The 26,426-nt window shown below is 33.7% G+C and overlaps 1 protein-coding gene across 3 annotated transcripts in view; it reads left to right on the top strand.

The window, feature by feature from the left end:
• Cdk17 (cyclin dependent kinase 17) overlaps positions 1–16,047 on the top strand; it is a 100,860-nt gene extending 84,813 nt beyond the window's left edge. The window contains exons 10-17 of one of the 3 annotated variants that reach the window (XM_047548906.1): positions 1,473–1,596; positions 5,925–6,045; positions 8,256–8,353; positions 8,915–9,020; positions 11,297–11,339; positions 12,316–12,406; positions 13,718–13,795; positions 14,323–16,047. In XM_047548906.1, the coding sequence (XP_047404862.1) occupies positions 1,473–1,596; positions 5,925–6,045; positions 8,256–8,353; positions 8,915–9,020; positions 11,297–11,339; positions 12,316–12,406; positions 13,718–13,795; positions 14,323–14,360 (699 nt within the window). In that variant the 3' untranslated portion in view covers positions 14,361–16,047. Of the gene's footprint in view, positions 1–1,472; positions 1,597–5,924; positions 6,046–8,255; positions 8,354–8,914; positions 9,021–11,296; positions 11,340–12,315; positions 12,407–13,717 lie in introns of all 3 variants that reach the window. The other 2 variants (XM_047548908.1, XM_047548907.1) reach the window with 2 other exon arrangements.
• The last annotated feature ends 10,379 nt before the right edge of the window (positions 16,048–26,426 follow it).

Here is a 26,426-nt window from a genome sequence, read left to right as displayed (position 1 = left end):
TGTTTTCATCTTAGTTTACATTTTGCTTTGCAAGGTGTTGTGAAGGCTATTTGTAGATCTTCTCAGTTTTTAAAAATTTTTTTTTTTTTTTTTCTTAGCACTGATTTGGAAAGAAAATTGTCTATAATCATAATTTGACAGAGGTTTGAGAAGTCTGTATCTTTTAAGTCAGGTCTAAATAGTTGGAAAGTATTTTATTGTTTATTAAAATAGCATTTAATGTTTCCCAACATAAATTGCATTTAATGTTAATACATATTAACAGGAATATATTGAAAGGTAGCAATGTTCACCACTATAACCCCATTGTAACCCAACAGGAGCATATTAAATAGTAATTTTAGAGTTTTCAAAACACATAAGTAAATATGTGGAGCCTGAGGACTTTGTGGCTTAGGATTTATTCAATCCAGGCATGGTGGTGCATGCCTACAACCCCGCAACTTGGGAAACTGAGGTAGGAGGATCACAAATTTGAGGCCAGCCTGAGCAATTTAATGAGACCTTGTCTCAGAATTAAAATCTGAAAGAGTTAGGGGCATAGCCCTGTGGTAGGGTGCCCTGAGTTCAATCCCTAGTATACCACCTCCAAAAAACAAAAAACCACCAAAGGCATTCACGTCATTATTCACCCGCTGCCTTGGCTTGTTCTTGGTATTCAGATGCCCTGTTTTCATCTACAAGTGAACCGAAGGTACCTCTTGAATCTTCTGTACTTAAGGTTCTTTTTGCTAACCCCAGAAAATCAAGATGTGTTCCACATCTCTCTTTTCATCAAAATCCACAACAAAACCTCTACCATTAGCTTTAAAGGAATTGCTTTTTTCAGTCATCTAGAGCACTGGAGTGCATTACCCCTTTTTGAATCATAGCCGATTTTGAAACTGAGGAGGAGGCACTATAAAAGTAAAGTACCCAGGAGGTGGGTGCTAAAAGCTGATTAAGTTATTTTTATAACCAGTAATTTGCCAGAGTTTCGAAGCCCCATTCTCTCTGATACCTGAGACTTTACATAAAGCCACCAATTCCAATACCTTATTTAAAGGCACTGACCCAGGTCAGATTTTTTTTTTTTAAGGAAGTATTGGAATAAGTGCCTGTGGTTGATTGACATACCAGAATTTTCTAATCAAACTATAAGCTTTAGTAGTATAAGTTTATGAGAATATGTTTGTTTAGGCTGCTTTCTCTAATAAATGAACTATTACTATGAAGACAAAATTTTATTATATTTATAATATTTATTTTCATAGATACTGTTGACAAAAATGATAGATGCTTCAAATTGAACAATAAACTAAAATTCAGAAAACAACTCAATGGAAAAGGGATTGTCCTTAAAATGATATAATTTCTTGTTTTTTTCTTTTACTATTCTAGACCAGTTGCTTTTCTACTTACCATAGCCTATGCTAATACCAAAGTATGTCTCAATATCAGTAAGACTAATTTTTACTTACTTGCCTTTGTAGCTGTTCCTATACCAAATTCTACGTGGGTTAGCATATTGCCACAGAAGAAAGGTGTTGCATCGAGACTTGAAACCACAGAACCTTCTCATTAATGAAAAAGGAGAATTAAAGCTAGCAGATTTTGGTATGGAATGATGAAATACTTATAAATACTTCCAGGTGGTTAGAACAACCATTGTCACAATGTGTTATCACTTTCATGTGAGTTTGGAAATTTTCTCTGAAACCCACTGAACAATATTTGACAGAATTTTGTGGGTGGTTTACAGTGGTTGTTAGCAACATTTAAAGGAGTGGGTTCTTAGGTCTGACCCATGGACCCCAGGTTCCTGAAACCCTTTGGGATATCCAAAGGTAAAATATATTATCAAAAGTACACTAAATGTTATTTGCTTTTTTTCCCCCGGGTTAATATTTGTACTGTTGATCCAGAAGCAATAAGGATAAAACTGCTATTTCCTTAGTACATGTTCAGGCAGTGCCATCAAAGTATATCATTGTATTTTTCACCACTGCACATTCTTAGAGAAAAAGTATCAGTTACACTTAAAATATTTTGCCAAGCAGTAAAATTCATTAATTTTATTAAATTTCCATCCTTGAGTACATGACTATTATTTTTGTGTTGTATATGTATGATGAAATAGGAATTATATAAAAAAAAACATGTACTGTGCACAGAAATACTATAGTTATCTCAAGTAAAAGTTTTTGTGTGATTATTTGGGTACAGGCTGAACTAGCCCTTGTTTTCAAGGAATATCATTTTTACTTGGAAAAATGACCAACAAACTGTGGTTATTCAGACTTAGATATTTGGCAGACTTTTTCTTGAAAATTAATGAAGTAAGCCTAACACTTCAAGGAAATCAACTGCATGTATTTCTTGCCAATAGTAAAATTCAGGTTTTCAAATAAAAATTAGATTTTGAAAATTTGGTTCTGCTACTTTAAGCTTAATAGCTTCCCACTTCTTAGAAACTTTTCTGATGAGATCAGTGATGATATTAACAAATAGGATTTTTTTATTTTGAAGAAATATATAAATATTTTAATCTATAACTCAAGAACCATTTTTTTCCAGTTATCAGCACCTCATGTTATAGAATAATGCATAGTAAAAGATTATTTAAAGTACAAGATAGATCAGTGAATTTTAACAAAAGTATGAATAGTTTATTGATATAATTTCAGTTACTATATAACCTTGAAGAAGCAATCTAATTCTAATGTGTCAAAGAACAGTATCCACAATGATCAGAAAAGACTATTAAAATGTTCCTCCTCTTTTCCAAATCTGTGAGATTTGATTTTCTTCATATAGCTATATGTAGTATGATATATTATGATACATAGTAAAGCAATATCACAACAGATAGAAAGCAAAAGCAAATATAGAATCCAGTTGTCTTCTATCAAAATAGACTGAAAAGACTTATAGAAATGTGGGGAAAAGATTCTTAACTAATTTTTGTTATGGAAAAAATTTTCATAAAAACGTTACTTTTGCTAACATGAGAGGTATTTTTAATGGGTAAATAAATGTTTTAATTTTTCTCATCTTTTATGGCAAATACCAGCAGTAATCCATATAAGTAAAAATACTTGGGGTCCTTAATAATTTTTAAGAGTATAGAATGAGTTCCAAGAACTAAGAACTACCTCTGAAAGTTAGTCCCTTTATATGCCTGCCTCTATGACTGCATTTATTATATGCTTAGTGATTTAATTGGTAGTTATTTACTTATATCATTTTAGCTAATCTGATTTTAAGGGATTTGAAAGTAAAACAAAATTACATGTTCTTTTTGCTTTGAGTAAATTGTTTCTACTAGAAGAAAAAAGAATTTTGTGGAGTAGCTTTGAAATTTTTGTTACTCTCATAATACTTTGATAGAACTTAGTTTTTAAAAACCCGTGCAGTTTTCCAAAATTGCATTTTTAATTTTTCATACATTATTACAATAGTTTCAGTTTTGGAAAATTTCATTAAATTTTATAAGTATGAATATTTCAGGTTATTATTCAGTTAACAGATTAAGAATTTACTTTTTAAATGGTGAAATTTTTTTTGGCAATTTCTGTACTTTTACTTACTTAGTATTTATCTATTTGTTTGAAAGGTAAATTTCTATTTGTATTTCCTTCCTTAAAAAGGAAATGAGTGGGACAGTGTCCTATGTCTAAACAAAAAATTACAAGTTATTTGCGTATACTTGCATAGTCTCTTTTTGAACAGTTTATGTTATTTCCCTTTTAATTGTTCCCACCCCTTCTTCCTCCTTCTCTCTTTGTCAAACTGCCTTTATGCTCTTTGTCCTTAATCCCAAAATGAATGGCAGTGACAGAGAAACCATGCTTGAATATGTGAAATGCAAAAGGAATGTGAAGGACCATCAAAAATCTACTTTTATCTGGGAATACTCTGAGTGCTTTAAATATTGCCTCAGAGACTTCTTCAAAGCAAGCAACTGCAAATTTTATCTTCTCACAGGCCAGTAAGGAATTCTGATTATTGCCAGGCACAGTGGTGCATGCCTGTAATCTCACTGGTTTGGGAGACTGAGAACAGGAAGATTGCAAGTTCAAGACTAGCCTCAGCAAGTTAGCGAAGCCCTTAAGTATTTAGCAAGACCCTGTCTCAAAATAATAGCTCAGTTGTAAAGTGCCCCTGGGTTAAATCTCTAACACCAAAAAGAGAAGAAGAAAAGAAAGAAACAAAAAAAAAAAAAAAAAGAGAGAGAGAGAGAGAAAGAAATTCTGATTATTCCATGAGGTAATACAATCAACTTTGTTCTTTTTGTTATTTATTTATTTTATTGCATAGTAAATACACTTGGGGCTTCAAGTAAAGGAGGGCCAATTAAGTTTGAATATTTTTACCATAAGTTGTTATTGATCCTTCTGAAAATTCTTCCCTTTTTTCATGACCAGTGAAATTCAGAGGTCTAGGAATTATAATATAGTCATTTTCAATAATGACAAAAAGTGGCTTGTGTAATACAATTGGACATTTAGTTAGTTGAGTTTGAGAGATTTATTTCATTTCATTTCACACCAATATTGAAATTTTATGGTAAACCAGGGAACCTATTTGGACAAGCATGCTAGTTCATGATCTTCTCAGGAGCAGGCGAGTAAAATATTGGGAGAATGGCAACTTGCCAAATTGGTATGCTGTAGGATAAAATTTATAGCTCTGTTCTTTTCCTCCTTATAACCCAGTCTAAGCATCTGAAAGATAAATCAGAGAGCTGCCCTCCATCTTATTAATTACCAAAATTATAGAAAAATTATTTGTTGGACTTATTTCTCAAAGTTGGGAGATTAATAGTAAAATTTATAATAAATAAAATGGTGTCAGCATTGTTCCAGTTATACCTGTTAGCATTATTCTAAACCAAAACAATGTGTTGCCTAGTTACTTAAATTTCTAGTATTGCTGATGTGATTTTTATCCAATTTAATAAAGTATTGAATTAACCTTTTTGATATTTTTCATATTTGATATTTTAATCAGATATATAAAGTTATATATAATAGTAATCTCAGCCTAAATAGAATTCTCTCTTGTTTTTTGACATAAAATATATGGTAAAAATAAATTTATTTTCTTAAGCTACCTTTCAAAATTGCTGCTTCTTCAAGTGATCAGAATTTAGAGGCTTAGAGATGAAATAACTCTAGTGCTAATGACAGATAAAATTGGGAACTCTAGTCTTCATTTCTGGATAATTAGAGTATTCTGTATTAAATTGGCAAAGGAATGGCAAATGTTTTGCATCATTTACAGCAGTTAGTAATACACAAAAGCAATGAGGTCTCTCTTAGTCTAAAATTATCCATATAACACAATGAGTACAGAATGCATTGTAATTTATTCCATGGAAACCTTTTCTGAATGGATTTCTTTAAGGAAATTGTCAGTAAAACTCAACTAAATAATAGACTAATGACTTCAGGATTTTTAATAAACAATGGTATAGCAAATGAATGTTAGAATTAGGTTAAAAGGTGATAAAAGCTTATAATTGTGGCAAGTAAAATTGTGTATCTCAGTGTCATTGACCTATTTTGGATTAATTTAATTTCAACTAGAAAATATATTTTGGCACCATGACTCATGGATAAAAGGAAAACATCTTTAGCTTAGATTAAGATAAACTAAACATCTAGACATTATACCAAGTACATTCAGCACATAAAAGTAAGTAAAAATGTGTGGTCTCAAAATTATTATAATTCGTCTAATTATGTAATGATATACTGGCTCAAGACCACATGTACTCAGCATAATTCATAAAACCAATTTTGTTGAAGCTTCAAGAAGCTATAGAATAGCCATCTCAATATCCCTGTGAATGGAGTCATGGTGAGGATAGGGACGAAGAAATCCATTATATATTTTTAATGAGTTTCAGTATATTTCTTTGTTTTCTTTTCCCTGTGAAGGACTAGCCAGAGCCAAGTCAGTTCCCACAAAGACCTACTCAAATGAAGTTGTCACACTATGGTATCGGCCACCTGATGTGCTTCTTGGCTCCTCAGAGTACTCAACACAGATTGACATGTGGTAAATATATACAGATAAAAAATTATTGCCATTTATAATTTTGAAATCATGTAGCTGATAACACAGGGCATACTAGTAGTGATTTTAAAAGAGGTATTTTAAAGAGCCATAGCATAAGCAGTGAATAAGAGTTCTGAAATGGTAGCAAGATAGTATCTAAGTCTAAATACCAATGTTTCCACTTACAACTATATAACCTTATCTAAATTACTGACTTATGCCTTAGATTCCACATTTAAGTAAATGGGAATAGTTAACAATAACTACTTTTAAGTTCTGTACATAATGTTAAGGCCAAATTAGCACATTTAAAAAAAATTCAGAAGAGTATTGATTGACACATAGTAATTTAATACAAAATTGTTTTTAACTATCATCTAATATTCATCAAAGTCTACCAGTTTTAAGTTGTTCTAAATGCAATAATCAAAATATTGTAGCCATCTTTCTTATGTGATCACATTGATCATGACACTCCTCTATTCAAGTACCTTTGTGGCCTGGGCACTGATTAAGGTGATCCGGTACTTAGGGATTTCCATAAGATGTCTGTAAACTACCGATTCCAACTATTTCAAACTGTTTCTCAATGCAGATATTCCCTTTTAGCTAAATGGCCTACTCACTATACCTCAAAATAACCTGGGTTTCCCCATCTTTGCTCTTTGTGTTCATATCTGTTCACCCATCCCAATTGCCAACTCTGCTGCTCTAACGGGGTCCTGTGCCTTGTAACCTTCAAACCACAGCTTTTCATAAATCCTTTCCTGAATACAAACTAGTCTTTTGGTTCAATTCCTTCCTCTGACTCGTGGTTGCATTTATTTTCTGTATTATTTATGTACTAAGTCATATACATCTGTCGTCATCTTGAGCAAGTTTATAAAATCTTGTTTCATATAACATTTTTCTCTTTTTAAAATTCCAGTAAAATGTGCATAACATAAAATTTTCCATTTTAATCAGTTTTAAGTGTACAGTTTTTAGACATTAAATACGTTCACATTGTTGTCCAACTATCCCTGTCCCCAGAACTTTTACCTGTCTTGCAAAACTGAAACTCTGTACCCATTAAACAACTTCCTATTCCATCCCTTTCTCCAGTTCCTGAAAATTAACCATTCTTTGTCTGAAAAAAATTGACTGAGTACCTCATAGGAATGGAATTATACAGTATTTGTCTTTTTGTGACTGACTTATTTCAACTTATTTCATTTAGTATAATGTCTTTAAGGTTCATCCATGTTGCAGCATGTGTCAAGCACTTTCTTTTCAAACATTGTACATATGTGCCACATTTTGTTTATCTGATTCATCCATCAAAGGACATTTGAGTTGCTTCCATATTTTAACTTCTGTAAAAAAATGCCACTATGAATGTGGGTGTACAAGTATCTGTTCAAGATCCTGCTTTTACTTTTGGGTATACATCTGGGAGTGAAATTGCTGGATCATATAGTAATTCTGTTTTTAACTTTTTGAGGAATCACTGTACAGTTTTCTATATAGCAATCATTTTATTCTCTGTATAATATTTTAATGTTTAAAATTAAATTTTACATACTTTTATTATTTACTAGATTGTGAGATTTTAATGGAAGGAATGTGTCGTAAGCTCATGTGTATTCACACAACTCCTGCAATAGTGTCTGTACATTGAGCCTCCCTCTTTTTCTTCTCCACACACACACACCACTCTGTATCTACATATCTTGTCTCTGCTTTCTGCATTAAAAAATCTTGAATTATTTGCTTTCCTTTATTCCTATTACCTTATGCCTTAGCTCAGGCCACCATCATCACCCAGATTACCATAACAATCTCTTTGTTTTTCCTTCTTTCATTCTCTCCCCTTTCAGTGCATAGTCACACTTATAAGGATTCAATGAGAAAATAGTTCAAGCACTTAAAAGTTTAAAACACATAGTAAGCATTCATTCATTATTAGCTATTATATTATTCTTTCCTGGCACAGGAGAGCTAGGCATTTTAAGTGGAAAAAACATATTAGCCTTATGAGCCATATGGAATTTGAGATGAATAGGGTAAAAGTTAACAAATTAATTGGATCTAAAAATATCTCTGCAGGAGGTTTTTCTAGGAGCCTAATACAAAATCCTCTAGAGACACACTCTTTAAGGAAAAAATTCTTGTGCTTCATAGTATGTAAATGGATCGTTCATTTTTTCCCCTTGTGATATATTTTAAAGGGGTGTTGGATGCATTTTCTTTGAAATGGCTTCTGGAAGACCTCTGTTTCCAGGATCAACTGTGGAAGATGAATTGCACTTAATTTTCCGACTACTAGGTAACAGGAAAAATCTTTTTCCAGTGGTTTACACCTGCAATTGACTAGCTGGATTAAGCTGTATCTCTTAAAAAGTATTTTTAAAAATTTATTACTGAAACTCATGTAAATAGCTGTTATGTTTAAGAATTACAATTAGCTTAATTATTATAAAGAAATCTTGGTAACTTCTTCACATTTACAGAGTTTCATCTTTGCAATATTTTATGAAAGAAGAGAGGAGAAATATTATTGGAAATTGAACTTCAGTGTATTATTAAGGAATACTTCTAGCTTAGGTGGTGTCATCTGGATAGAAAAAGGGCAAGACCTCATATTCATAGCATCATTACACAGTCCAAAAATAAGCCCCTAAGTATTTACTATTTCCATCATTTTAATTTCATTTGAAATAAATTTTCTAATAAATATAAAATGTTCTCTAAGGTACTTTCTTAGTTTTGCCTACATATATGTGTGTGTGTGTGTGTGTGTGTGTGTACACACACACATATATATGCCTAGTATAATTTATATGTATATGTATGAATTTCTATGTATATTTATTTTTTTTTAATTCAGGAACTCCATCTCAGGAAACTTGGCCAGGTGTTTCTTCAAGTGATGAATTCAAGAACTACAACTTTCCAAAATATAAACCACAGCCTCTAATTAATCATGCACCCAGGTACATTTTTAGTGAAAAGGGGAGGAACTATATGATTCTTTTTAATCTCTTAAAGTATTTGCCACAATAAAGATTCCATACAATAATAATACACACAATTCTTAAATATTTTGGGATCTAATTTAATTAAAATTTTCCCTTCCTTTGTCATGTTAATTTTATAAATCAGTAACCAAAAATTAGTAAAGTATGAAGTAGCATTGAGTTATAAATAAAATGAGTGTAGAACATATGTATTAGAATTCTAGAGTTTATCTGGATAGCTCCTTTTCCCAGAAAGAAACCATTGATTAATGCCTTTTTTGGTACTGTAAAGATCATGATAAAATTTATGTTTTGCTTTCTACAGAATTGTTCTCTACTCACAAAACACCTAAGTGTTATAAGTAAAATCTTGACTCTGATGCTTACATCAGATGACCTATCAGTATTTTGTTCAGTATTACTGGCATAATTTGTATTTGAAGAATATAAACTGTTTCTGACTCATCAGCAAGATGTAATATCCTGAATGTCAGCAGTTCAGTTCAAGTTTCTTCTCACACCAACCTCCAGATTAGTCCAGAACTCCTATTAAAATTTGTCTGAATATTTTGACTTGTGGAATGTATTATATTTGCAGTAACATAGAATAACCCCTTCACTTTATTTTCCATTGAAAAATTTTATCCTCAAAATATCAAATAAGGACATTGTCTACTTTAATAAAAAAAATTCACATTGCTTATAACATAAAACACTTCTTGTTATTTCCATTTCTTCTCAAACTAGGGAAACAATAGCAAACATTTCTGATACCAGAAATATTTTTAAGTATTTATATGTACTGATATTGTTGGTATAGCACCTGATATTTTCAGCTAGACTTTCTTAGGAAGAATAACAATATATACTGGGCTTTTTCGTGTCTCTCCAAAGTAGTATAAATCCTATTTTTGTTATATATACCTAGCCTATGGTAATGTTCAGTGTAGAAGGCTGAAGTCCTGTGAAGCAGATTGTTCATGAACTTAGCACCTAGCTTGTCTGTGCTTAGGGTCCTCTGAATATGTGCCAGAATGGCAAACTGCTGAGGACTATACAAGTCTGGAGAATGTTGAGGCTTGCAGTATCCGTAGGACCCACTTAGAACACTCAGGGAAGAATATTTCTTTACTTGTAATGGTAGTTTTGTCAGTGAAAGGTAGTGAAAGATAGAACCTGTGATTTCTCATCAAGAGATAATCCCATTAAAATAATCCCTAATCTACTACTCCCAGTTATATTAATTCCATAACTACAGTTAGCTTGGTGGTCTTGATTAATGAAGTTTTATAAAGTTATTATGGCACATTTAAGTTGAGCTTAATACCTTCTAGTACCCATTGCTGTGAAAATTTATTGGATGGATTGTCTCTCTGTTTATCTTGAACCACACTGATATATTTGGGGGTCCCTGTTTCTGTGTTTGGGTATGTGTTTTTACCCATATTGTGGGGGTCCTCTCTGCCACATCCTGCGTGGAGGAGTAAAGGGTTAACTGCAGGAGGAGGATGTTGCTGGTTTTTCTATCTATTACCCAGAAACCTTGTCTACTCAATGAACACACAAGAGCCTATACTCTTCATATGAGAAGCAGGGTGTGGTGGGTCTGGCCATACCAGTTCTGGCCTCTTAAACAACATGGAATCACCCAACTCTCCTTTATTTAAAATATACAGGTAAAGGGGGCCAGGACTGTGAGGAGCTTCTTCTGTGATGGACAGGATAGGGTGGAGTTAGGGGAAAATTCTAGAAGGAGACAGAGAACCACTCCCATGCAGCACCACATGCTTCCAGCAGTTCCTAGAAGCCAGGCCTCTGCGTCCCATGGCTCATCCTATTCTGATTCTGCTAAATAAGGCGGCTTCCCACACCATATGATAGGAAAATGATGCTTTTGTACACTTGCCTTCATTTCAATACTGTGAAAATTGATATAGTCCTTAAACTGTCCTTATTATAGAGGCTACTTTGCTTTGGGACAGAATGATGACTAAAATAATTCAATAGCTTTAATAATTTTTTTCTTGAACATCGAAAATTTGAATTGAAGTTATTTATGGTTTCTTCCTAAGCAAATGACAAGATAAACCTCTTTAGACTAAAATAGGATTGAGTCTTTTTGAACTCAACAAGAGTTCTGTTTTAGGGCACTTAAACTTAGCAAACAAAAACCACTTAGGAAATAGTTTTAGCTGAAGGTTTCTATCAGCTAAGATAAAAAATTACCACGTTTTTTTTATTGTTCTATCTAGGTTAGACTCTGAAGGAATTGAGTTGATAACAAAATTTCTACAGGTAAGTCACATCTTGTTTTGTAATTGTTAATGAGTAGTTAAGCTTCAGTTTCCTCATATGTAGAATGATATAATGATTATTTGTGGTAGTGTCTAGCATGTTTCAGGAGCATGCTTAAGTTAAACATATATATATTTGTATGTATATTTACATATATATTATATACAATATATAATACAATATATATTATATTTATTACATGGTTTTTCTTAATGATCTGGGTCTCTCATTGTGACCAAGAACAGCTGCTGGCATTGATCAACTATGTCAAGGCCGTGTTCTTAAAAATTTATGATCTCTTATGTTCTCTTTTGCCTTATACTTAACTGCCTTTCAGGATGCTGCAGCTCCAGATACCACTCATATTTCCTCCAAAGCAGGAAGAAGAGGATAAGGGTGGTACCAGCCACATTTTACCCTCTTATATCTTGAAAGCAAAGGCTTTCAAGTAGAAACTCCTGAAAGCTTCTTCCCAAGTCTCATTGGCCAGAACATTAATTGTAAGAGAGGCTGGGAATTGGGGAATGTCATACTTAGCCTAAACTTAGAAATAGTCATGATTCATGATCCATATGTAACAAGGAAAAAGGGACAGTGGGTATTGGATAGGTTATTAAGAATGTCTGCCATAAAGACATTGAGTACATTCCCCCAGTCCTTGGTTATTCATGAAGAAAAATTAAAGCAAAAAGTTGAATAATTTTTTATCACTTAAGAAATTATAGGAATCTAAAGTTTTATTTAAGATCCAGACTTATCTTGAAAATGTGGAACTAAGATATAATTATTACTATATAATCTCAACAGCAATTCAAATTTGAGTATATCTGGAGTACTCCAAATCAGTACTTGAAAATAGTCACCATATTAAGTAACCAAAATTATAAACAAAACTCTAAATACTAATTTGTCCTTTTCCAACTTTTGTAGTAATTAAGAGTAAAAGTTAATGAAGCAGTTCTTTGCTTTTTCACAGTATGAATCTAAGAAAAGGGTTTCAGCAGAAGAGGCCATTAAGCATGTATACTTTCGAAGTCTGGGTCCAAGAATACATGCTTTACCAGAAAGTAAGAAAATCCAAAGTGTTTCCCCCCCACCCCCTTATATTCATTTGTCAGTGTTGGGGAATGAGATGGATTAGAGGTTTAGAAAGACATGGTTCTGATTTTTAAATCTGAAACATTGGTTATTTTCATAATTAGATCAACATTTCTTAAAGAAGGAACCACTGTACAGTTTTTCAAATCAATCATAATTTTCCTTTCTGTATACATTTTTAATATATATTGCCACTACTTTGTAAGAAACCAATAGTACTTAAGTATGGGTCATCAATCTCACTGAATTTAATTTGAAATATACCATCTGTGATGGCATCCGTAGGCCTAATGTAGCTGCTTCAATTCAGTTGTGAAGGGTGGATCTCTATAAAGATTAATGAGGCACAGTTGAAACATAAGATAGTTTCCTTGTGGAAGTACCTTACCTTAAGATAAAGATGATTTTCCTTTCTGGGGGTCACTCTGACTTTACTATCCCTGTGACAGGAGTCAGTGTATTATCAGAGTCATTAAAATAACACATTTCCCAAGCCTGAAATAACTCTTCAATTTTATTTGTGACATTCTTTTTAAAAATTAGCCCAGTATTTTACTTTAAAATATAATAAGGTAAGTGAGGAATTAGGAGAATATTTGGGAACTGAGCTATGAAAAGCTTTCATTAATTCCCATTTTCACTTACTGACAATAGTGATTCATTGAGATTTATATAGCAATCAGTAACAAGCTAGTTGAATAAGAAATCCTTAAAAGACTTTTTGCTTAGCACTTACAGGATATTTTTTAACATAAGACTACCTTCTGACGGAGATTGGAAATGAGATATGAATTACAGGTGCTTTTTAAAAAATATTTACATTTCATTATTAATACCAATTTCAGTTGAGATAGGTAGTACAAACCTGTTCCATGTTCTTTACTAAAAATCTGAAGGTAGTTTGAGGACCTGATACCTTTATGGCATCATGAGATAGCGATAAAGGACAGAGAGAATAAGAACCTGATTAGGCATTTGATGAGGTCTTCCAACCCAGTAAGTTCTGGAACAAATAGCATATGTTTTTCTCAGAGACATCTGCTTGGATGGTGCTTTAAAGTAGGGTTGGGGAAAGGGTTCTGAAAAGGGATTACTTCCTTTTGTTTCCTCCTGAAAATGGACAAAAAGGCAAATCTTTGAGCAGGGCTTTATACCTTGTAAGTGCAGTATAAATATTTATGTTGAATCACTATATACTTTTTAAGTGCTTTTCTATAGTTGGATTGTATGTTTTTAATAATGTTGACCTTCACCTAATGACTTTTGTCTGTGCATTTTAGGCGTGTCAATATTCAGTTTGAAAGAGATTCAGTTGCAAAAGGACCCGGGTTTTCGAAATTCTTCTTACCCAGAGACAGGTGTGTTTGTCATAAACCATTTCACGTGTCGATCATGAATTTTGCGTGGAACCAAGCTTTTGGTTTATAAATTGATCAGTAAAATTATTGATGTAAAAACCAATGTACAGTGCATTCCACAACTGTGTATGTTTAGCATTGCACGTACTCACTTTTCTGTATGATGTGGGCAGCTCAGTAAATCTTCAGAGAGAAATCTGACTCAGTCAAGTCAGGGATCCTGAAAGCTGCAGATGGCACAAGACCTTTTACAAGTGACCTGGCTTGATCACTGCACACGCCATCCTGGTACCTGAGGCAGAAGACACATCTTGTGCTTCCTTAGTCATCAGGTTCATCGCTTCGAAGCATAGAAGCTGTAGACTGACCCCATCAACAAAAGGGTCATTTAAGACAGTGCTGATCACTCTTACCGTGGAATATTAGCTTTTGCTGGTGGGAACATTAGCTTCCTAGAGTCACCAGATACTGTATGTGGGATAAAACTGAACCTTGAACTGCCTCATAAAATGGAATTTATATTTTAGGACATGGGAAGAACAGAAGACAGAGCATGCTCTTTTAAGTCTGATAACATGGTTTCAAGCCCAGCCCCCAGCCTTTCTTACCAATCAAGGACTCAGATCTGAAGGCAGTTATTTCTTTTGGTGGACTTGGAATCTCCATTTGTCTACACTGTCGTCTTCACAGTGGAGTCTTTTTATTTCAGACCTACAGATTGTTTTTATATTTGTTGTCACAGTGTGACAATTTTTTTGTACAGTTGGTTTTAAGGTCTTCTCTGCCATTAGAGCCAGTAGGTTACAGCTATTGATGTAACTGTAGCTGCAATTTTTGTGCAGGACTGAGAACACAGTGCATTATTTATTGCGGAATCATTGCTGCTAAATAACTACTGTCTGTTTATTTAACACAACAGTTGAATGCCTGAAGAAGTTGCAGTGGCTTTATTATATGTGAATGCATCTGTTTCTCCTCACAAGTTGTTTTACTGCTGCATTTTTTGTTTGTTTGTTTTTAAAATTAAACTGCAGTGTTTCCTGGAATGTATATTTAGCTTTGCTTAACAGTAAAATAAGTGAGCCATGTGAACACTCTTAAGTTCGTGCTACATAATTTCTTACTGAACATTGGCAAATAGACTAGCTAAGAGATTGATAAGCACATTATGTTTAGGAGAGCATGTGACAGAAGTTGATTCAATCAAGTGAATACCTGACATTTTTGGGTTCTCACATTAAACACCAATAAATAAAGCACCAAAATTATTTATTTTTACCTATTCTCATTTAGAAATGTCTGCTACATTTTACTGGATATTTGTATACTAATACAATAACTACTTTACATTGTGCTTCAATTTAGTTAAAACTTCACCATATGAGTCAATTTAAAGATGAAAGGTCTTGCTTGTCTTAAAAATACATTTATTAGAAACTAGGATGATACTTCATTGGGAAACAATTTGTTTCATTTGGGGGCTGTGTGTTTCAATAACATTCACTTGGAATCAGCTGAAAATTGTTATGTCTTTGAAATGAGCAATGAGAAACTACAAATGAGAGAAATGAGAACTTGCATTAGAGGATTGCATTAAAAAGCATTGTTAAGGAATTATCTGTTTATCAGAGATACTAAATATCACAGTTTTAATTATGCATCTCCTTGAACATCATAAACACACTTTGGTGTTGGTAACAGTGTTTTTAATCTTTGTGTTCACTTTTAAGGACTATTGTTTAGTGCATCTTACAAACTAAATCTTAATTGTTATATTTTGAAATGGTCATGTAAATTTTTGCCTTATATATCATGAAAATAGTCATAACTTAATTTTTTCCTGACATTCACTGTAAAACATTCAGGGGTCCTACCATTTCTGTTCAGGAAATCTTGTAGTTATTGTTGTTATTAACAGTATTAAGTGAGTTTTGTATATTTCATTTTAACTTTATTTGTGAATAGTGATGTGGCATGTTTGGGGTTGTTATTTAATATTTTATGATACTGAAATTTTCATTTAAAAAAATTTCTGGAAGAAACAGATTCATGTGTAATGGTGAATATTGGACCACTACTGCTTTTCACATTTGTAAATTGGTTTTATGTTAAACCCTGTAGCCTAACAAACTGCTGTTATTTCTAACTGACAGACATCTATTAATATTGTACTTTGCAGGTTATAAATATTATGTGGAAATTCCTCCATTTTGTTTTGAAATTTGTAATAACAAAATCTCCATGTGTATAAATGTGATTTTGTTGAGTCATAGTCTTTTTGGGGGAAGAAGACTGTACAAAGTGGGATAAATTTTCTTTTATTGTTCCTTTGTAAGATCATGAAGTCTCACTGTGTCAAAAGCTGACCATTTGTTTAGTAATATCTACTGTAATTTTATATAGCAGCACTCTAAAATTTGCCATTTCATAGGATATGTATTTGGTTTGTTGCAATTTTGACCTATAGTTATCTCTAAGTTTGATCCTTACATACTAAAGGTGAAGAAATACATCCAGTTGTTACATAAAATTCTTGTTCCTAGGAAGTTCTAGGGATGTTTCTTCATTTTGTTGAGGAATTTGGCAGTCAAACACGTGTTTGTGGAGTTGTTTTTATTCATTATTGATACTTGAGCATCATTCAGGTCCTGAAAACTGCAGTAAAGAGAATTCAAACTCAGAAATATTGAACCTTGAATACTTATGAATCCTCTTAAACTGACAAGGTTCTTAAAGGTAAGAGAAGAAGTCTCCTCTGTTTTCTTCCAAAGTGGTGGTAACACACACTGAATGTGTCACTGTAGGTGAATACAGTGGCTGTACTCTGATGCTTTATCAACTTAGGTTTGAAAGACTACTTATTATGTCATAATTATCTATCTTTCAGAATTGGAACAATTCATGTGGGTATTTTTCTTTACTTATGATGTTAAGTGACAATATTTTAACAGCTAGCAAGTATACAGTTCAGTGGCATTAATTACATTCATAAAGTTGTACAACATTTGCCACCATTTCCACAATTTTTCATCATTCCAAACAGAAATTGAAGTCATTTTAAAAAATTCTCCAGTCCTGATAACTTAATCTACTTTCTATTTCTATGACTTTGCTTATTCATGGTAGTTCATGTAAGAGAAATCATACCCATATTTATCTCTTCCATGTCTGGCTTATTTTATTTGGCATATTTTTGTAACTCATTCCATGTTTAGCATAAATCCAGACTTCCTTTCTTTTTGTGACTGAATAATGCTCTGTTATGAATATATACATTTCTTTATCCATTCATCTGTTGATGGACACTGGATCATTTCTGCCTTTAGCTGTTCTGCATAATGCTGATATGACTTAAATATCTATTTAAGTCCCTGTTTTAAATTTTTTGGTGTATAATATATACACCCAGAAGTGGAATACAATTCTATGTTTAACTTTTGTGAAGTCACCAAACTGTTTTCTATAGAACCTGTACTGTTTTACATTCCCAGTTGTAATGTATAAGGTTTTCAGTTTCTCTTCATCCTCACTACACTCGTAATTGTCCCTTTATTATTAAATTCATCCAATAGGTGTGAAATGGTATCTCATTGTAACTTTGGTATACATTTACTAATGACTAATGATGTTGAGCATCTTTTCATGTGGTTTTTGGCCATTTGTATATCTGCTTTAAAGAAGTATGTTTAAGTACTTGCCTGTTTTAAAGTAAGGTTGTCTTTTTGTTGTTGAGTTGTTAGAATTCTTTATGAATTCTGGACATCACACATCATTATAAGGGATATTATTTGTAATTATTTACTCATTTTAATTTTTACAGATTGCATTTTGATTTATTGTACACAAATGGGATACAGTTTTTCATTTCTATGGTTGTACATGATGTAGATTCATCTTGTAATCATACATGTACATAGGGTAATGATGTCTGTCTCATTCCACCATCTTTCATACCCCCACCCCTCCCCCCTCTCATTTCCCTCTACGCAGTCTAAAGTTCCTCCATTTTTCTCTCACCCCCCCCCCACTCCCAACCCCCATTATGTATTGTCATCCACTTATCAGGGAAAACATTCAACCTTTGATATTTTGGGATTGGCTTATTTCACTTAGCATGATATTCTCCAATTCCATCCATTTTCCTGCATATGCCATGATTTTATTCTTCTTTATGGTTGAATAATATTCCTTTGTGTACATTGCTGGTGGAGTTGCAAATTGGTGCAGCCACTCTGGAAAGCAGTATGGAGATTCCACAGAACACTTGGAAAGGACCCACCGTTTGACCCAGTTATCTCACTTCTCAGTTTATACCCAAAGGACTTAAAATTAGCATACTACAGTAACACAGCTACATCATTGTTTATAACAGCTCAGTTCACAATAGCTAGATTGTGGAACCAACCTAGATGCCCTTCAACGATGAATGGATAAAGAAACTGGTATATTTCCTCTTATTCTTTGGGTTTTCTTTCACTTTCTTGAAGGTATCCTTGTGATGCACAAAGTTACTAACTTTAAAGAAGTTTAATTTATCTTTTTTTTTTTTTGCCTGTGATATTGGTGTCATATTTAAGAAATTATTGCCAGTTTCCCCAGATCATAAATAGTTGCCCCTGTATTTTCTTTTAAGGTGTTTATAGTTTTAGCTCATATTTAGGGTCTTAATCCATTTTGAGTTAATTTTTGTTTGTGGTGTAACGTTAGAGTCCAGCTTCATTCTTTTTTATTTTTTATTTTTATTTTTTTTTTGTCCTAGGAATTGAACCCAGGGATGCTTTACCACTGAGCCTCATCCCCAGCTGAGCCCTTTTTTTTTTTTTTTTTAATCTTTTATTTAGAGACAGGGTCTCACTGAATTGCTGAGGGCCTTGCTAAGCTGCTGAGGCTGGCTTTAAATTCACAATCCTGCCTCAGCTTCCTTAGCTACTGGGATTACAGGCATGCACCATTGTGACCAGCCCAGCTTCATTATTTTGCACATGAATATCCATTTTTTTTAGAACCATTTGTTGAAAAGACTGTCCTTTTCCATTGAATAATGTTAACATCCTTGTCAAAATAGTTGACCGTGGATATGTCAACTATTTGTCAAAAATAGTTGACCACAGTTGTAAGGGTTATTTATGGGCTCTCACTTCTATTCCATTAGTCTTATGTACCTGATACAGATAGTGCCAGTGTGTTGATTACAGCAGCTTTGTAGCAAGTTTTGAAATCAGAAAGTATGGGTTCTCCAAATTTGTTCTTTTCAGGGTTTCAGTTATTCTGGGTCCCTTGAAATTTCATGAGAATATTGGAATGAACTTTTCTATTCCTCAAAAAGTAAAAATGACAGAAAATACCATTGAGATTTTGATAAGAATTGCACTGAATTTGAATCTGTAGATCACTTTGGGTAGTATTATTATCTTAACAATATTAAGTTTTCCAGGCCATGAACTTGACCTGTCTTCCATTTTAGTATTATTTCTTTCAGCAACATTTTACAATTTTCAGTGAACATGTTTTCTGCCTCATTGAATTTATTCCTAAGTATGTTATTGATTTCGTTGCTATTGTAGGTGGAATTGTTTTCTTAATTTGTTTTTGGAATTTTTTATTGCTTGCATATAGAACTGCAAATGTTTTTAGGGCTGGGGAGATAGCTCAGTTGGTAGAGGAGGCTTGCCTTGCAAGCACTAAGGCCCTGGGTTCGATCCCAGTACCGCAAAAAAAAAAAAAGAAATGCGAATGTTTTTGTGTTTTGACTTTATATCTTCCAGTTTTGCTGTATTTGTTTGTTAGCTTTAACAGACTTTTTGTGGATTCTTTAGGATTTGGTACATTGAAGATTATGTCATCTGCAAGGAGAGATAGTTAACTTCTTATGTTCTAATATGGATTCCTTTTCTTTTTCTTGCCTAATTGCTCTATCTAGGACTTAAAAAGAGGATATCCTTGACTTGTTCCTGATCTTAGGGAAAAAGCTTTCACTTTTCATCATTGATTATGCCATTAGCTGTGGCTTTCTATATATGGCCTTTAACATATTGAGGAAGTTTCCTTCTGTTCCTAATGTACTGGGTACTTTTATTGTCAAAGAGTATTGAGCTTTTTCAAATGCTTTTCTCCATCTGTTGAAGTGGTCATGTTTTCTTAACTATTGATGTGTAGTACCTTGATTGATTTTCATATGTTGTCACTCTTGATTTCACGAAGAAAATTCCACTTGTTTATGATATATATACAGGTTGAATATCCCTTATCAAAATGCTCAGGATGGAAGTGTTTCAGATTTCAGAGCTGTTTGAAATTTGCAATATTTCTGTAAGCTTTACTAGTTGACCATCCCTAATCCAAAAATTTTCTGAATTAATTTGAATATCTGAAATAATTTAATATCTGAAATGTTCTGAAATCCAAAATCTTTGAGCAGCATTGCTCAAAAAGTTCAGATTTCAAATCATTTCAGATTTTTTGATTGGGGATTTAATGTGATTGGGCCTGTGATTCTTTTGAAATGCTGTTAAATTCACTTTGCTATTATTTTGTTAAGGATTTTTGCCTTTCTTTATAAGGATTATGACCTGTAGTTTTCTTTTCTTTTAGAATCTGTCTAGCTTTGGTATCAGGGTATTGCTGGCATTATAGAATGAATTAAGGAAGTGTTTTCTCCAATTATTTGGAATAGTTTGAGAGTTGACGTTAATTCTTCTTTAAATGTTTGTTAGAATACCAGTGAAGTGATCTGGTCCTAGGCGTTTTTTGTTGGTGTATTCTGTTAATAATATAATCCCCTTTCTTATAATAGTTCTTTTCAGATTTTTTTCTTCTTGAATCAGTTTTGGTAGCTTGTATTTCTAAGAATTTACCATTTTATCTTTGTTAAGCTGTTTGTTGGCATACAGTTGTTCATGGTATTCTTCCATAATTCTTTAATTTCTGTACATTCAATAGTAACATTTCTGATTTTAGTAATTTGAATCTCTTCAGTCCTACTTAGTTTTATCACTTTTGTTAATCTAATAAAAAGAATCAACTTTTGGTTTTGTTGAATCTTTCTTCTTTATCAGTAACCTTTATTATTTTCTTCCTTCTGCTAGCTTTGGGTTTAGTTTTTTTGTGTTCCTTGAAATGTACAGTTAGGTGGTTGATTTGATATCTTTCTCTTTCAATGTAGGCATTTGAAGCTATAATTGTCTCTCCCACCACTGTTTTCTGACTATTGCATAGGTGTAAATATATTGTGGGTTTTATTTTTGGGTTTTTTTTTTTTTTTTTTTTTTTTTTTTGGACTCAAAGAATTTTCTAATGCCTGCTATGATTTCTTCTGTAATTCTTGGTTAAGAGTATGTTGCAGCCAGGCAAGGTGGTGCATGCCTATAATCCCAGTGGCTCGGGAGACTGAGGCAGGAGGATTGTGAGTTAAAAGCCAGCCTCAGCAAAAGTGAGGCACAAAGCAACTCAGTGAGACCCTGTCTCTAAGTCAAATACAAAAATAAGGCTTGGGATGTGTCACTCAGTGGTCAAATGCCCCTGAGTTCTGTATATTTGTGAGTTTTCCTTTTCCTTCTTATTGATTTCTAGTTTTGTTCCATTGTGATAGGAAAGACATTTGCATGATTCCAGTTTAAAATAATTACTGATAAGGAAGGACTTAGTTCTGCCAATTAGCTATTTGTTTTGTTTCAGATGGCTTTTGTGCTTTGAATCCTCTGATACTGCCCTGTAGTTATTTTGTAGTGAACCATTTTGATTCTCTGCTTCTTTTCTGTGTATTTTGTAGTTATTTTCAGTTTCTGTGGTTTTAAAAGATTTATGTTAATTTATTAGTTCTAATATCATTAGTTCTGTTTTTTAAATATTTTAACATAGATTCTTAAATTAATTTTCTTTTTCATTAACAAGATCATCCATATCAAAACAGTAAGAGGCAATAGAAGCCCATGAGCAGGCTATGAGAAAATTATGTATATGAGTTTGTTTGCAATATATATTAGCAAATATATACAGCAAACTTGAAATCTCCAAAGTTTTTAGTGCATTACTTTGGACTTAAGGAACATTATAGTGTTTTCCCCTCTTTCCTATTCAGTTTACAACTGGAACTTATTTTCTGATATTAAGTTTAGATGCTGGGTTTAGTTAGATAGGAATTTCCGTCAGAAAGATTAACCATCTTAGTGATTATAGAGCTGCTTGAATTTTTTATCTTTTTAAATTTACTTATTTTTTACTTTTGGGTACTGGGAATTGAACTCAGGGGCACTTGACCACTGAGCCACATCCCCAGCGCCACCCCTCCCCCCACTTTTTTAAAATTTTATTTAGAGACAGGGTCTCACTGAGTTGCTTTGTGCCTTGCTTTGCTGAGGCTGGCTTTGAACTCAAAATCCTATTGCCTCAGCCTCCTGAGCTGCTGGGATTTGGGGTGTGTGCCACCGTGCCTGGCTGAATTTTTGATCTTTGATGTTAGGGAAAACTTTAATTGGTGGCTTCTAAGAGAAGTAGGAAAATTAACTTACTGGAAAAAAAATTTCTGGCATGTTACTACTTCAGACACTAGATGTAGGAGGTAGGTGTACAGATACATTTGTGAGAGGGAGGCAGAGAGAAATAGGAAGGACTGGGATAGGAATAATGATGGCTGCTCCCACTACTTCCACCTTAGCCCTACTGCAGTTGAGATGCTTGGACAGATGAAGAGGGGCATGAAGATGTATCTGGTGACTGGATGATAATGTGGCACTTTGGAGGTGCTAAGGAAAGCTTGGCATCTGTCAACAGTTTTGGTTGTTTAGAAAAGGATGGCTCCATTGGGCTCTGGTTGGAACATGAAATTCTAGTGACTACAGACTTGGGACTTGTACAAGACTCTTGAGGCTTTCCTAGAACAGTGCTAATTAAAAGAGCCACAAAAGCTTCAGTCATTTCCCCCTGCTATATTGACACTAGTTCCATTCTTCTAGTTTTCATCTTATATCCTTCCCTGGGTATGTATGCTGCTGAGGTTGTCAAATAATGAGTGGATGATATGTCAAGGTAGACCCTATATTCCATCGCTGGATGATGTTTGTACATCGTTTTAGTAGAAACACTGAAAATCAGCAAAAGATTGCTTTGGGCCCACTCCAGCCATCTTGCTCTTTTAAGACTCCTATCCCCGATCACTCCTTCATTCTTCCATTATCTGGAAGCTCCCTAATTCCTTTGAATTTATACTTTGTTGACACTATCTCTACATTACTGTCTCATGTGGTGATGATTTATAGGCTGTGTTCTGGGTGAAGGTAAATCCAACCATACTGATTTTTGTGTTCCTAAAATGTTTCTTGTCTTACCTGTTCTTTAACCTTTCTCTTTTTTCTGCTTGGTCTTTTCTGTCCTTTTCTTTGCTATTCTCGCATTCCTCAGGTCTTAGTTTAATCATTTATTCCAGAAGGCCTTCCCTGACTCTATACTTATCATAGACTGGGTTATATGCCCTTTTACTACCTTCATTTCCATTAGAATTCTCATGCTTAACCCTGTAGAATTAGAAGATAAACTTCTTCCTAACAGGCTGAAACATGTGACTTCAGAAACTTAAGAACTAACCCATGATCAAGATATTCTCAGCACACACTCACCACTGGGGGTGCAGGACTGGGAATAAGTCAGTATGGGAGAAGTCTAGGTGGGGCCAGTTTTATAAGGACCAGTAATATGCTCTCCCAGAAAACAATGATATAGCAAATGTGTTTAAGATTTATATATGTCAGGCACAGTTCTGTGCAAAGATATACATTGTAAGTTTAAATTGAAGTACATAATCAAAATGCAGATTTTGAAATCCAACCAACTCAGCGTCCTTGAACCAATCAGGCAACCACTCTGGGCCTCCAATTTCTTCATCTACATAATGCTATATGATAGTAGTTCCCTCCTAGGGTTATTGGGAGGACAGAATAAAGTAAGCTCTGTAAAAAGCTTAAAACAATGCTTGTGCATCATAAGTAGCTTATAAATAGTTGCTGTCCCTAACTGAAATCATGTTATCTAGTGAAATAAAAGTCAGTCTTAGGGACCTGACTCATCTGGGAGAGGGTAGCTGAATATGGTGTGCTCTCCAGTGTCAACGCTGTGGGCAGAGTCCTACAGTCCTGGTAATGTTAAGAAAGGGAGTGTGCATGTGGGGGAAAGGTGTCTGTATTTAAGCATAAAAGGACATTTTGTAAATCTGATGATTGAGGTGAACTATTTTATGTATAAACTGGACTAAACAAATCTGTTCCCTTCTTGAGAAGAGGTGACTGTAATACAGTTATTTTCAAATGTGAATGAGTTCCTTCTCTACTGGCAAGAATGTTATAAAATGTAGGGCTAGCAGTTCTCTGCGACCCTTTTGCACAGTAGAGGTACTAAACATGTTGGTCTGGGTCTCCATGAATTTATTATTTTCTCCTTCCTCTCCTCCCCTCTTACATGCACACCAATCTTCCTATATCATATACAGATGGAGACTTTTTTGAACTCACCCATGAACGCCAGAGCTAGCTCAGCCTGGAAGGAAGGCTGGGTAGAATAATAACCTCTATCACCAAACCTAGCAGTTCACATTCTCCTTTATCAATAAAGTAGCCTAAAGGAAGAGCAGTGGTTTGGGTTTTTTCCTCCTTCATCACTTCTCCCTTCTCAGTATAGAGCAATTGTAGAATTTAAGATTTAAAAGATCAAGGGACCATTTTTCAAACTCATTCCACTCTCCTGAATTCAACCTCAATTATATGTACTTTATATATCTGTATGTAAGGTGTTTTTTGATGTGCCATATTTAAGGGTAAGATAAATTTCCCAATTTGGTTTCCCTAGGGAAAAAGTGAAGTTTGGGTCATTGCAAGTAAATGGAAGAAAACCAGCCCACTACCTCTAAACACCTTTTATCACAAAGTATTTATTCAACAAAAATAATATTGCAGTAAAAATGATACATATATGAAGGTGAATGAAGATTTGCAATCATAGAAAAGATGTGTACAAAGAGACCAATGTTCAGGTTGTATAGTTCTAACAAACTTTAGCCATAGCAGTTAACACTGATTAAGCAAACATTAAAAAAAGAGTAGGGGGTTTGCTGTTCTTTGGAACATGTTTTCTGACTAAAGTATTTTAAGAACACACAGCATGAGGCAGTGCTCTGACAGTTATTTTTCATAACTACAGTTCTCCCTGCATTAGAGCATTTGATCCATCAAAAATGATACCTTTCCATTTCTAGTAAGTTGATCTAGAGTATAGTTAAATACAGTATTTTGAGGAGGAAAAATATCAAGAATCAGATTGCTGGTCGTTTGAATATTTCCAATCAGCATTTAATTTTAAAAGGATATTAAATTTTTTTAGTTGACATACTTGCCCATTGACTTCTATTAGTTTCTCTCTAAGAATCTTTGCATTTTGTTTGTGTTCTTTTATCCTACAATTTAAAAAATAGTTTTAGCAGTTTAGTTATATGTGATCTGAGAATCAAACCCAGTGCCTCACACATGCTAGGCAAGTGCTCTACCACTGAGCTAAAACCCAGCCCTTATCCCACAATTTTTAATGCTATTTCTTTACCTAACAGTTTTGGACCAGTAGTTACTTAACAGCTAGGCCTTGGGGAAAAGAAATTGGAATGCCAATCACTGTTCTATATTCAATGAGTTCAGTGGCCCCAGGCAACTCTCAGCTTCTTCTGTATACCTGTCTGGATCTAGAAGCATTCTCAAAGGCCCCTTTCAGCTTTTCTAGCTCACACATTTTACTTTCAGTAATTGTCAGTTCCCTGAACCAGCTCCTTTTATTTTAGTAAAGAATTAGCCTATGAGAGAATAACAGTAGTGTCTATTTGTGGATTTTGGAGCCAGTCCCATAACTTTGTAGTTAGAGGTCTATTGAAGTGGTTGAATTTTTTTTTTTTTTCCCTAAAAGTACATATCGCCTCACATTATAGAGAAACTTGATTCCAATTGAAAATCTGAATTTCTAACTCAACATAATTTCAGTTTTTGAAAATTCAAGAAATATGTTTTCATAAAGTTAATTTTTTAACCTTTTCATAATCCCTGCCATGTACTACCTGGTTTGGATCAGCTATTTAGTCACATTTCAAGTTGGTTTCTGTTACTTTGTAGTTAAGGATTACAGCTAACCTAATCTTAAACTTTCTAGTTCTCTTTATCTACTTTGGAACATTCCTGCTTCGTGTATAGGTGTGGTGCCACTGGAATGGTGCCTACTGATTTTTTTTTTTTTTAACAGAACAGAAAATGTTTCTTTTATCACTGTTCTAAACTATACTACACAAAAGAATTTCTTTGTTGTGTCTGCAGTTAGTTCCACAGTGTTGAGATTCCTGAAGAATTTTTGTTAGGTTTTCTTTCATTGTCACCATAAATTTAGTAAAATACAAAGCAGTTTATCCTATGTCTCATTTCCTTAAGCAATGCCTTCAATACCTACAGTTCTATATTTGCATTACAGTACATTTTTTGATCCATCAAAAATTGTGACTATCCTCACAAAAGTGCTACAAAATTGCTTCTTTGCTGTTTGAGTTCATCACCAGTGAGCTTTCAAAACATTAGATTTTTAAATGTTAAATATGGTTCCAGGTATTTAGAGAAAC

This window comes from Sciurus carolinensis, chromosome 4, assembly GCF_902686445.1.
Source record: "Sciurus carolinensis chromosome 4, mSciCar1.2, whole genome shotgun sequence".
NCBI lineage: Eukaryota > Metazoa > Chordata > Mammalia > Rodentia > Sciuridae > Sciurus > Sciurus carolinensis.
This window is presented reverse-complemented; position numbering and strand designations above follow the sequence as displayed.